At 41.3% G+C, this 13,700-nt stretch overlaps 1 protein-coding gene across 7 annotated transcripts in view; it reads right to left on the reverse strand.

Moving 5' to 3' along the window:
• The window catches only part of HECW1 (HECT, C2 and WW domain containing E3 ubiquitin protein ligase 1), a 359,505-nt gene that overhangs the window by 21,170 nt on the left and 324,635 nt on the right, over positions 1 to 13,700 (reverse strand). For all 7 annotated transcript variants that reach the window (XM_048839115.2, XM_048839117.2, XM_048839116.2 and 4 more), the window contains 2 exons: positions 11,793 to 11,891; positions 10,526 to 10,655 (listed from right to left, as the gene is read on the reverse strand). In XM_048839115.2, the coding sequence (XP_048695072.2) occupies positions 10,526 to 10,655; positions 11,793 to 11,891 (229 nt within the window). The remainder of the gene's footprint in view (positions 1 to 10,525; positions 10,656 to 11,792; positions 11,892 to 13,700) is intronic.

The raw sequence follows: 13,700 nt of genomic DNA on the forward strand, positions 1-13,700 counted from the left end.
CTTTCGTGAGCTACAGCTCACCTCATCAGATGCATGCAGTGGAAAATACAGTGGGGAGATTTATATACATAGAGAACATGAAACAATGGGTATTACCATACACACTGTAACGAGAGTGATCACTTAAGGTGAACTATTACCAGCAGGAGAGCGGGGGGAGGGGAGGAGAGGGGAGGGAAAACCTTTTGTAGTGATAATCAAGGTGAGCCATTTCCAGCAGTTGACAAGAACGTCTGAGGAACAGTGGGGGGTGGGGTGGGAGGAAATAGTTTTACTTTGTGTAAGAGTTCTTACAACTACAATACCCACCTGCTGAAGTGAAGAAACAGATTGACAGAGCCAGAAGAGTACCCAGAAGTCACCTACTACAGGACAGGCCCAACAAAGAAAATAACAGAACGCCACTAGCCATCACCTTCAGCCCCCAACTAAAACCTCTCCAAGACATCATCAAGGATCTACAACCTATCCTGAAGGACGACCCATCACTCTCACAGATCTTGGGAGACAGGCCAGTCCTTGCTTACAGACAGCCCCCTAACCTGAAGCAAATACTCACCAGCAACCACACACCACACAACAGAACCACTAACCCAGGAACCTATCCTTGCAACAAAGCCCGTTGCCAACTGTGTCCACATATCTATTCAGGGCACACCATCATAGGGCCTAATCACATCAGCCACACTATCAGAGGCTTGTTCACCTGTGCATGTACCAATGTGATATATGCCATCATGTGCCAGCAATGCCCCTCTGCCATGTACATTGGTCAAACTGGACAGTCTCTACATAAAAGAATAAATGGACACACATCAGACGTCAAGAATTATAACATTCAAAAACCAGTTGGAGAACACTTCAATCTCTTTGGTCACTCGATTACAGACCTAAAAGTTAAGGAGTACTTGTGGCACCTTAGAGACTAACCAATTTATTTGAGCATGAGCTTTCGTGAGCTACAGCTCACTTCATCAGATGTATACCGTGGAAACTGCAGCAGACTTTATATACACACAGAGAATATGAAACAATACCTCCTCCCACCCCACTGTCCTGCTGGTAATAGCTTATCTAAAGTGATCAACAGGTGGGCCATTTCCAGCACAAATCCAGGTTTTCTCACCCTCCACCCCCCCCACACAAATTCACTCTCCTGCTGGTGCTAGCCCATCCAAAGTGACAACTCTTTACATAATCAAGTCGGGCTATTTCCTGCATAGATCCAGGTTTTCTCACATCCCTCCCCACCCCCATACACACACAAACTCACTCTCCTGCTGGTAATAGCTCATCTAAACTGACCACTCTCCAAGTTTAAATCCAAGTTAAACCAGAACATCTGGGGGGGGGGGGGTAGGAAAAAACAAGAGGAAACAGGCTACCTTGCATAATGACTTAGCCACTCCCAGTCTCTATTTAAGCCTAAATTAATAGTATCCAATTTGCAAATGAATTCCAATTCAGCAGTTTCTCGCTGGAGTCTGGATTTGAAGTTTTTTTGTTTTAAGATAGCGACCTTCATGTCTGTGATTGTGTGACCAGAGAGATTGAAGTGTTCTCCGACTGGATTTGTGCTGGAAATGGCCCACCTGTTGATCACTTTAGATAAGCTATTACCAGCAGGACAGTGGGGTGGGAGGAGGTATTGTTTCATATTCTCTGTGTGTATATAAAGTCTGCTGCAGTTTCCACGGTATACATCTGATGAAGTGAGCTGTAGCTCACGAAAGCTCATGCTCAAATAAATTGGTTAGTCTCTAAGGTGGCACAAGTACTCCTTTTCTTTTTGCGAATACAGACTAACACGGCTGTTCCTCTGAGACCTAAAAGTTGCAATTCTTCAACAAAAAAACTTCACAAACAGACTCCAACGAGAGACTGCTGAATTGGAATTAGTTTACAAACTGGATACAATTAAATTAGGCTTGAATAGAGACTGGGAGTGGATGGGTCATTACACAAAGTAAAACTATTCCGGCCCCCCCCCCGTTCCTCATTCGTTCTTGTCAACTGCTGGAAATGGCTCACCTTGATTATCACTACAAAAGGTTTTTTCCCCCCCACCCTCCTGCTGGTAATAGCTCACCTTAAGTGATCGCTCTCGTTACAGTGTGTATGGTAACACCCATTGTTTCATGTTCTCTGTGTATATAAATCTCCCCACTGTATTTTCCACTGAATGCATCCGATGAAGTCAGCTGTAGCTCACGAAAGCTTATGCTCAAATACATTTGTTAGTCTCTAAGGTACCACAAGTCCTCCTTTTCTTTTTTGCACAGTTCCAGAAACACTGCAACATGACTACACCTACAGTTTTTACTGCTTAAGTTAATTTCAACACCTTAATGTGGTGTTTATTGGTCAAACACCAATGTGTGTCCAAATGATAATGTATTAAAAGGTTTGTATTGATTTTGCACGGGCAAGTTTTTTTTTAACAGAAATGATGAAGTGGTTTAGCATGTGGCAACAATGTCAAATATCAACGTATTGCAATATACTAACATGAGATGTTTTCACATCGCATATTCTTCATTGTCAAAGTATGTCACAAGTGATTATAATAGTTTTCTATATTTTCAAATGAAATTTGCTGACCAGATGAGTCTCATATTGAAGTAGCAGTAGATTGCGTGCCGAGGGTTTGTACGGCGAGTGGGTAGATATAAATATATGTGAATTCCTAATGTAATGCTTCTCCATTTGTACATACAATATAGTACATTCAATGTAGTCTGCATATATAGGCAATTAATTTGTAATTGCCTATGTATTCAGTACTAGTCTTTCAAATATTCTAGAAATTAACTTTTTAATTCAGTGACACTCTGTGTTAGTGTTAGAGATGACAATACACAGCTTCTTACTGGGCTTCAATCAAAGTGCTCTAAAATGGTAATTTTCAAACTAACATATAGATCTAATTTATATCTAATTTAACATAAGTCTGTATACAATGTACAAAATGAAAAATGGTGATAGTGGTGGTGGTAATGCTAAAAATATAATAATTTTACCACTACAGAGAAATTACAGTATATGAAGACATTGAGGACACAAGCCCCTTAAAGCTTACATCAAAGAGAAAAATACTCTTCACAAACTTGGAAAAATGTGTTATTTGTCAAGAAAATCGAAAGAATGCAAAACTGTCAAAGCAACCAGTGCTGGACAGAATTCTGTGATGCTGGCAGCAGAAGTCAGGAGAGATGAATTGTATTGGTGGCTACTGGATGAGTTTTCTAGTTTAGATGATGTGCCACCAATACTCTGTCACAGGGGTTGCTTTCAGAAATACACAAGCAAGTTGAATATTGCACATGTCAGAGTTTTACTGAACCTAGGGAAGAAAACAGATTCTGAATCTGATCAGAGACCATCATGTTCATCTGCTTCTAAAGCCACCAGAGCAAGCATGTCCTCCAGCGATTGGTCCTGTTGCACTGTTTGCTTGAGAAAACCACCCAAGAAAGACAAGAAACTTAATAAAATAGGAACATTTGAGAGCAACCCATCTACGGGAGGTCGCACTTCAAAGACAAGATGATGACATGTTGCACTGAATATCTGTAGAAGACTTGATTGCTTCAATGTCACTCAACATGACTTCTTCCTCTGAGTAAAAAGAATCTTAAAGCAAGACCATCTAGTTTCACTGCAACAATACAGTCACATTATGACATTGCACTTTATCAGCTAGTAGAAGAGATAGACAATGCTCTTATGTACAAGAAGGCTTTTCTGTCCAAGCTGCTCCATCCAACTCATCCAAATGTTTTGTGGATGTTCTTCTGGCAAATGAGCCTGATGAATAGCTTGCAAATGAACAAGTGATTTTGTATAATGCCGCTTCAATCCTTCGGTCTGAAATAACCAAAATGAAAGCGTCAGAGTGTTATCCAAAGTCAGGTGTTTGTAGTTTACAGAGGGCAGCTACTTTTGTGCCCCAGTTGGTGCAGGAGTTTGTCCTTTGGTTGGTAGATAAAGAGGCATAAAATTCAGCCAGTGGTGTCGACCTTCAGAAGACATTCAAAGAAGCTGTCTCTCAGTTGCAGAGTGCATAGTATTTAAGTGTTCCAAAATGATCACACCACTGCACACAGGTCTTGTGGCATGGCTTAACCCATGAGTTTGGGTCTCACAATTGAATTGACGTACTGTACCTCCATGGATTCTGCAGTTATGATGAGCTGAGGCAGTTCATCGCTAGTGTTACAAAAACTGAAGTAGAAAGACTCCAGAGGGGTATGTTCGTTTCAAATGGAGATACACCACTTCATGCTGGTAGAAATCTCATCCATGAAGGAGACAGTAATACAGACACCAGCATTGAGAGCACTGATGGAAAGATACCTTGTTTTCAATGGCTAGAGTGGTATTTGAAGAACAGTTTGCAGATAGTTCAGCATCACAAGAAATATCACTGACCCATGAGAAAGAAGAGTCACTTACACTACCCAGGCAATCAGACACTCGTATGCAATGTGCAGTATCTGAAAAACCTAGAACACATCCAGGACTGTCTCACGATAAAAAAACACTTAGAAAAAAAAACTCTTGTCACCTATAAATGAACAATGTCGGAGATCTCTCCTGGACTCTCTTAAGACTACTACTTCATAATGTCCTACCAATACCAAATTGCATTGCTATTGTTCACTCTCATGTGATTCCATTTTGGTCTGGTTTCAAGCACAAGCTTGCAACAAAGAAAGAGCACAGCAATTGCATATGTACCTATTGTGGATGAAGAATAAATGGAGAGATCTGTGACAGGTCCACTTGATTCTGATGGAACACATAGCTTCTTCAGCCTCGTCAAGATCTCTGTCATCAAAACATTTGCAGGCATAGCCAAGAAGACCAAATTTAAGTTTGACAATGGAGGGACAATCACAGCAGCTATCAATCCAGGAATTGTTTTCCGCAGAGTCCTGCCCTTAGCAAGATGAAGAGATGATGTTTCAGTGGCAACTGTTCTTTGGCACTGAAGAGGACCTGAGCCTGTGTTCTTCTTTCATGCTGATGGAACAATGAGAACAACAGACAAAGCTGAATTAAGGCATCAGCTGGAAGCTCAAGCTGAAAGAATCCATGAGCTAAGAGAATGGAACTATGTCTACACAGCAAAGAAAAACCCATGGCTGGCTCATCCACACATCCTAGAGCCTGGGCTCCAGTCCAAGCCTGAAGTCTACACAGCAATGAAACAGCCCCACAGCCTGAGACCTGTGAGCTGAGTTGGTTGACCAGCAGTGGGTTTTTCTTTGCTGTGTAGACATATGCAAAGAAACCACTGTGTACATCAAAGATGCCAAGGCTGTGATACAAATGATGGCTGGAGACAAATTCCACATATTCAGTGTATTGGCTGCTGAGTACTTGAGGAAGGTCCTAACAGGATTTGTCAAAGCTAATTCTGTAATCAAAGTCTTTGACATATGACAACTCCTTGAAAACTGTAGAAAGACAGCACTGGACAGGGTCTAAGGCTGGATACAAAAAATACCAGGTGATTGGTGGACACCCTTTGCCTCCACGAAAAAAGTTTCTAAATGTGGCATCCAACAAGCAGTCACTTGTAAAATTCCTCTGTGAATATATTGTTCAAAATGCACCTTCTTGTTGGAGGCTTTTACAATGGGGAAGTAGCAAAGTCCATCACCAGTGGGGTGTTGAAGTCCAAGACTTGTACAGTAAGAAAGCGGACACAAGGATGCCTCTGCGTGCTGTATGTGCTAATACGGCTTTTGGGCCTCTCGGTGTCAAAGTAAACATAGTAATCACTTGACACAGAAGGTTTGGTCCTTGTGGTTCATTACTTTTCAAAACTGGAACACATATATAGCATGTGGATTGAAAGAGGCATCATTATCAGCACAACTGACAAGTGTTGCTTCATACTTGTGCATGCAATTTGTGATGCACTCACTCCTGACTTCTGCAACATACTTCCTGCTGTATTAACAGGATGTAACTCTGTTTCATCCCTATTTGGTACTGGGGAAAAAATCTGTGTTCGATGCTGTCAAAACAAAGGGAGCTTTATGCTCCAGAGATCTTGCCAAACTGGGAGAGAGTGACAGACAAGCTGCAATTTCTGCAGCAAGAGAATTGTTAGCAGCAACGTCTGACCAGAGTAAAAAAGAAAAGGAAATCTGAATAGTTTGCACCTCAATCTAGCCATCAAAAAGGACAAGTCACTGGCCAAACTCCCATCATGTGAGGACAGTTTTGAAGAGCACGTCTAAAGAGCATATTGGCAAACAAAGATTTAGATGTCTTTGCACATAGTTGAACAAGATATTGGATCACCACTACAACATGGATGGAAAAATGTGGATGATGAACTACTTCCTGTATTCTTCAAGGGTCCAGCGGCTTCTGAGCTTCTACAAGACCTTATTTGTGCCTGTACCAGTAGGGGCTCACTGCACAATCAACTGTGTCTGTAGTCAGAACAATCTTCCCTGCACAGAACTGTGTACTTGCCAAAGCAATGGAGACCACACACTCTCAATAGAGACCATAATGATGAACAAGATAATGATAATGAATCTGACTAGAAATGTAAACAGCACTATTACAGTTCAATGATACTTGTTCAAATTCATTATTCTATTTTGTTTCACACTTTAGATTGTTGTCGTGATGCTTTGAGGTCACAAAGAAATCCAATTTTATGTTCTTCAATAATACATACAGTCATTAATCTAACAGAAACGAATGCAAATATTTCAAAGTTTTAATTGTCGATGGTATTATTGTTTATCCCGTTTCTATGGTAATGGTGCCACTTGCCAGCCTCACATCATACGTCATCTTAAAGTAGACATTATAAGCTTTCCAATGATGTATTATGTGCATGTGTATAGAGAGGGTACATTAAGTCAACAAATCATGATGTCGGCTGCTCAACTGATTTCAAATAGGACTACATCAAAGCACATTAACAAACTGTTAATGCACATCAGCAGAGTCCACATAGACAGTCTGCGGAAGGCTAGTGCAAATAGATTCACACCTCAACTTGCTACAAACCATATTTGTGCGTAGACAAGCCCTAAAAAAATGATTCAGAAAGTGATGGAACCTCCTTATGCCCTTTTCAGTTTTCTGCTGCCATAGTAGTGATGTCTGCTATAGATAATGAATGGCTACATACATGATTTATATGTTTATTGGTTCAAGAGATTGCAAAGAAAGCATATATTCTGTGATCTTCATTATTCTGCCGATTGACAGGGACCTAGAGCAGCATCATGAATTATGGAAACACTTGATGATTCATCCAAGCTCAAGCTTTAATGAGAAGCAGTAAGAGCAAGTAAGGTTAACCAGGGTAAAGTTAGACATAATGGGCTATCTCCTCAGCTGGTATATATGGACTCCAATGGAGCTGCACTCATTTACACCAGCTGAGACTTTGGCCCCAGGGCTCAATTTCATCCCTGAAGACAGTGCATAGGTGTGATAGAGTGATGAAAGCCCCTGTTCAGCAAAGCAGTTATGCATATGTCTAGCTTTAAGCACGTGCTTGAGTCCCATTGTCCAAAATCTCTTGCAAGATTTCCCAAAACATGCAGACTTTCTGATGACTGATTTCTTCAGCTTCTTATTATCTCTATATAGTATACTCCCATTTATCCAAATCCTCATTATCTGATCCTCTGCATTATCTGATTCCCTTCCTTGTCCCCCATGTATCTCAAGCTGATGAACAGACACCCCTGGACTGAACTGAAAGGAGCAGGACAAGCCCCCAGACACGGGGAGGCCACCCTGCTGCTGAGTGTGCAGGGAACCCTTGGGAGTGAGTGAACAGAGCTGTGACAGCAGAGCTGCAGAGGGATTTGTGTGCTGCCACAGGGACAGTGACACACAATCCCTGCAGGTACAAGGTGCAAGAAAGGCTGCGATCTTGGTGGAGTAGAACATAATCCCATGCTGCACCCAAATGTCCCTTCTAGATTATGTTTGCCCTATCCATCCTTTGAGATGCAGCCCCCAAATATTAATAGAGCTACCATTGTGATTTACACTTTGGTAAAATATTGTTCACCCACACTTTAAATGATCCAACAACTCTTCAAAGTTGGACTCATCTGTGAGCAATACATAATTCAGGTTTCATTCTTCCATTTCCTAAACTTTCTTGTCCACAAGATCTTTGTTGTCTGACCATATTCTTTTAAACATAGGTTTTTTGACAACCAGTCTACAATTTTCAATCTTATAATTTTGCTGGCCAGACTTGTACACACCAAATTCTTGGGACTCTCTGCTAGATCATTTGCCATGTGTCTGCTTGAATGGTATCTGGCTCACGCAGAAGTTATTCTTAAATACTGAATATCAGGCCCTCAATATTCGCTTCCTCCCATGACCAGCTTTGGGCCTGATCCTAAAACCCATTAAAGTCAATGGGAGTCTTCTCATGGACTTATCATTTAACATTTATATTGGGGTAGCACCTAGAGGCCAATCTGATTGTGGCCTCAATATGCTTGGTGCTGTACAAACATTCAAAAAAATGACAGTCCCTGCCCAAAAAACCTTAAAATCCAAAAGGAGATTAGGGCCAGATTTTGATGCTCTTATTCACAATGAAAGTCACCTTACTTCACCAGTAATCCCAGTGAAGTCAATGGGTCTGCTTGTGAAGTAAGGTACTAGTCAACATGAGTAAGGCTAACAGAATCTGTCCCTAAGCTGTTCATTTGTTTTAGTACTGTCAGATATCTTAATCTTTTCTTTTAAAACCCATCTCATTTGTAGCATGCAACAAAATCCCACTTAATGATATGCATTTTCTCTTTGCAAAGAGCTTAATTCTAGGTAGTGAGCCAGGTGGTGCCCTCAGATACATGAGCGCAACTCCCATTGATGTTTTCATTTACCTTCGTTGTCTACTAATGTAAATACAAATGTAACTCATCTCTCTGTACAGTGTATTTGCATAACTTTGTCTGCCTACGTCTTTAGGCATTAGTTTTAAACTGACATTTCTCCTAGAGCAACCACTGCATCAGCATTTGGATGTCACGCAAAATTTTGCTCAAAGCCAAGAAAACAGTTGAGGTCTGGGCTGTATAGAACAATCCTATCTCTTCTGAAGAGGCCCCAATACTTGCAATCCCTTATCCTGTCCCCTGGATTCCGTTTTTGCCTCTTGTCCTTCCTCGCTCCCCCTCTTTCCCTTGTCATCAATCTCTATCCTCTAGTTCCTTTCCACAAGTCTACAGACACACCAGAGTTCAACTTCAACCTTGAAAATACCCTTCTGCAGACTCTTCTATTTCTGCTTCTGCTTCCAAGATCCTTATTGCTGACCCTACTGTTTACTCCTGCTTCCAGACTTTCTCTGCTCCAACTCTATTCTTGATCTCCTCCAGCCTGGCTTATGCCCTTGCTACTTCCCTGGAAAGTCACAGGGGCAATATTTTACTTTGATCTCTCTGCTGCCTTTGAGACTATTAGTCAAACCCTCATCCTGCACTTTCTCGGCTTCGGTACTTCTTTAGCCTTCAGCATCTCCTCCTCTTAATCCTGCCCCTAACTCCCCATTGGTTTCTACTGGGGCTCCATCCCCTCTTTCTTTTTTCTAGGCAACTTCATCCACGCTCACAGTGTTACCTACTGTCTCCATGCTGATGATTTCCAAATCTGCCTCTCTATCCTCATCTCTCCCCTTTTGTCCAGTCTACCATCTCCAACTGTTCTTCCTACATCTCCTCTTTGATGTCCTACCACTATCTCATTGGGCCAAATTCAGTGGGGTCATATATAGTGGTGTAAAATACACAGATTATACTCTCATTTACAACAGTGTAAATGTAAAGTAACTCCACTGAAATCAACAGAGCTATTCTAAATTTACATTGGTGTAACTCAAAGCTGAATTTGGCCTCATGCCTAAGTTGGTTAAACAAACGAACTAAAAACAAAAACAAAACAATACAATCAGGTGTAAGTGGCAGAAGCATAATTACTGGGGATACATAACTAAGGGTAATTTATATGCCCAGTGTGCAGAAGGAGGCGAGGATAGAAGGAATAGCAACTAATAGGAAGGTGCAAGGCAAAGTAGTGATGAGGGTTGCCATACCAAACACCACTTATTAGTTGTTCTCCCCCGCCTTCAGTCACATCGACATGTAAGTTACATCCTTTGTCCACATTCACCGAATAACAAATCTGTCTGAATTACACCCTAGAAAGGGAAGCTATATTTCACTTTAGAGAATTCCTTCTGTTCATCAGTGTGTGGCTGACGAGGCCTGTAGGGAAGCCAGGCCTAGTATTGTATATGGTAGACTCTGAGAATAACTGTGTGCATTGAAACAGACGACTTATAAGAAACAAAAGGCAAGAGATGAAAATAGCACTGAACAGTCAAAAAAAGGTTAAAGGAATTTACTACAAATCTGTTCAAACAGAATGATGTTCATTGTGTTTGACTATGTCAGTTCCAAATCTGTTTTTCAAACTCTGCGATGGTTTATCACATAGCCATACTCACCTGTCCAAACACCTCCTCATTCACTGTGAAAGTGAGATCCAGGATATCAGTGATGTTGTTATCCTTCATCCACTGCAAGCTCTGATGAAACTCCTCATCCAGGTACTCCAAGTCACTTAAATCACATGGCCTAATTGTACAGCAAGACAGAGAAATGACGAGGAAGATATAACCTTATGCGTATCAGGATGATGGTTCACTGCTCAGAACATGTACAGTGTTTTCTTATGACAAAGCTCTGACAAAAGCTGATGCCCTTTTGACTTTATACATACACCTTTTGTTAAAGCACCAAACTCAAAGTGCATGGACTACAGAACATTAAAGATCAGTAAAAGAGAATGATGTGCATTTTAAAAGCTTATTAAAAGAGACTTCATTGCAAATTCAGATTAATTCTCATAGACTTTAAGGTCAGAAGGGACCATCGGGATAATCTAGTCTGACTTCCTTCACATTGCAGCCACAGAACTTCACCCACCACTCCAGTAATAGACCCCTAACCTCTGGCTGAGTTACTGAAGTCATGATTTAACCAACCATTTCAGATAAACATTCCTCTGAGTTATCATCTGTCAATATATATCAGTTCATTCAACTGAATCTTGGTATATTTTATGTGGCTTTTCTTATTGCATACAATTGATTAAAGAGCAATAGACCATCCATTAAAATATCAAAACATTTCAATGAGCATTAAAAGTAATACATTACTGGGCATCATTGTGTAAGACAGGCTGAGCAAAACCCATAAGAAACCTGTAATGCTTTACATCCATATTAACATTTGTAAACATAATTAACAAATGCTTAGGCTGAAAAAAAATCCAAACAATGGAGGTTGGGCAATTATGGTTTTTCTAGTGACAAGCAAGATAACTCATTTTGTTTAGAGAAAATAATTGTTTCTCTGTGGACTGTCCAATTAAATATGCTTTTCAGTGACCCATATCCCATTTAAATGGTTTGGACTGCATTTTCCGAATATTAAAATTTAGGAACGTGGACCAATATTTTCAAAAGTGGGTGCTTAACTCCAATGTTTTTTAACCCTTTAATCAACATGGTTAATATTAAAGAAGGGCACATTCTGGGGGGGAAAAAAGGAAATTATTAAATCTCCCTCCCATCTACCCTAAAAACAAACAGTGGAAGACCTTGAAAACTAAGGTCCCAGCCCTGCAATGAACTCCACAAGGGTTTGCTTCTGCAGAGATCATGGCAGGATCGAGGCCCAAGTCTCTGTTGATTGCATTCATATACTTACAGTCTCAGTAGTGCTTTATAGAATGGCCTCGTGAAGAAAGCATCAAGAAGATACTGATGAATGAGAGCAAGGCCAAGGATACGACCACTGAACCTGAACCTAGGATACAAACAACACACAGTAAACAATGTCAGGTTTCAGAGGAACAGCCGTGTTAGTCTGTATTCGCAAAAAGAAAAGGAGTACTTGTGGCACCTTAGAGACTAACCAATTTATTTGAGCATGAGCTTAAGTGAGCTGTAGCTCACGAAAGCTCATGCTCAAATAAATTGGTTAGTCTCTAAGGTGCCACAAGTACTCCTTTTCTTTTTAGTAAACAATGTGTAACTCAGAACATACCAATGTAGGAGCTTATGTAAATATATCTAATCTAATCTATCTATCTATCTAAGTATGGGTACTGCAGTAGATAAATCAAAAGAAGCCTCTTAATCTCTCAGTCACATAGTTTAAGGTGCAAAATAGGCAGTTGTCAGGAGGAGGCCAAAAAGATGAATAAACTAAAGTAATGGAGAAGCAGAAATATATATATATACACACATACCAATGTAGCAGCTTACATATATATGTATGGGTACTGCAGTAGATAAATATATATATATATATATTTCTGCTTCTCCATTACTTTAGCTTATTCATCTTGTTGGCCTCCTCCTGACAACTGCCTATTATGCACCTTAAACTATGTGACTGAGAGATTAAGAGGCTTCTTTTGATTTGTCTACTGCAGTACCCACACTACTTGGTGGCTTTGGCAGTTGGTATATTGCACATAAGCTGCCCTCAAATTCTAAACCAACAACCACTTGCCACATTCAGCTCCTGTGATCTTTAGCAGGACATTATACTATAGATCAGGTGTGTCAAATATCTGGACTTTGTGCTGAATTTGGCCCGCTTAAGATGTTCATATGCCCACTTTGATGGGGTTCCTGCTCCACACTGGGCTCTAAGGGGTTAATAAAGCCCTATGGAGGCTGCACAGGAGGCAACCAATCAGTGAAGGGCTGAAGGGAGCAGCCAATCAGAGCCAAGCAAGCCCATATAAAAATGGAGCTGCAGGGCCAAGGAAGGCAGTTCTCTGCTGGGAGCTCGGGGAGGAAGGGCTGTGTCACTGGAGGGCTGAAAGAACTGCCAGCACCCTGGACAGAGCAGTGCTGCGAGCAGGGACCGGGGGAGCGAGAGACAGCTCCTGGCTGGCTGCTGGGGTTTGCAGGCTGAGACCTTGAGGCAAGGCCAAAGAGGATGCTGGGGCCATGAGGAAGTGGCCAGACAATTTGCTGCAATTGCCTCTAAGAGAGTGGCTGAACAGTAGACTGCAGGTCTCCCGGAAGCTGGGAGCATAGTATGTGTGGCATGGCCGGAGGGCTGTGTTGCTGAAGAGGATGCCCCGGTCCTTGGAGAGATGTGGGTCCTAGACCAGGAGTGATGGTTGTGAGGCACCACCTGAAGAGAGTGCACTAATATGCGGAGCTAATCCCCAAGACAGCCAGCAGGAGGCACCACAATGATGAGTGAACCCTGTCATACAACCCATCATAACAGATTAAGGTTCCCCCCTCCCCTCCCAGAAAGCAAACTTTTATTTGCTAAAATAAAGTTTTTAGCCCCTGTGTTTTTAGCCCCTGTGGTTGCAGTGAAAACTTTCCAAACATGAACTGAGTGTCACTGATGCAAAACCAACAGAGAGCTGTCTTCCTGAGTCTGCAGACAGGCTGACACAACAGCTTAAGAAATGTTAACAGTCCCATTCATCTTAGTAAAGTGTGAACTTTTAGGCATAAAAATGGCACTTTAAGAGCCAGTTTTCCAAATAATTAATGTGCACAATTACTGCAATTCTGTGCACAAATCAGGCAATTACATGTGCAAATGGCAAACAACAAAAATAGCAGTGGTCCTAAAAGT

This window comes from Caretta caretta, chromosome 2 (genome assembly GCF_965140235.1).
Source record: "Caretta caretta isolate rCarCar2 chromosome 2, rCarCar1.hap1, whole genome shotgun sequence".
NCBI classification, from domain to species: domain Eukaryota; kingdom Metazoa; phylum Chordata; order Testudines; family Cheloniidae; genus Caretta; species Caretta caretta.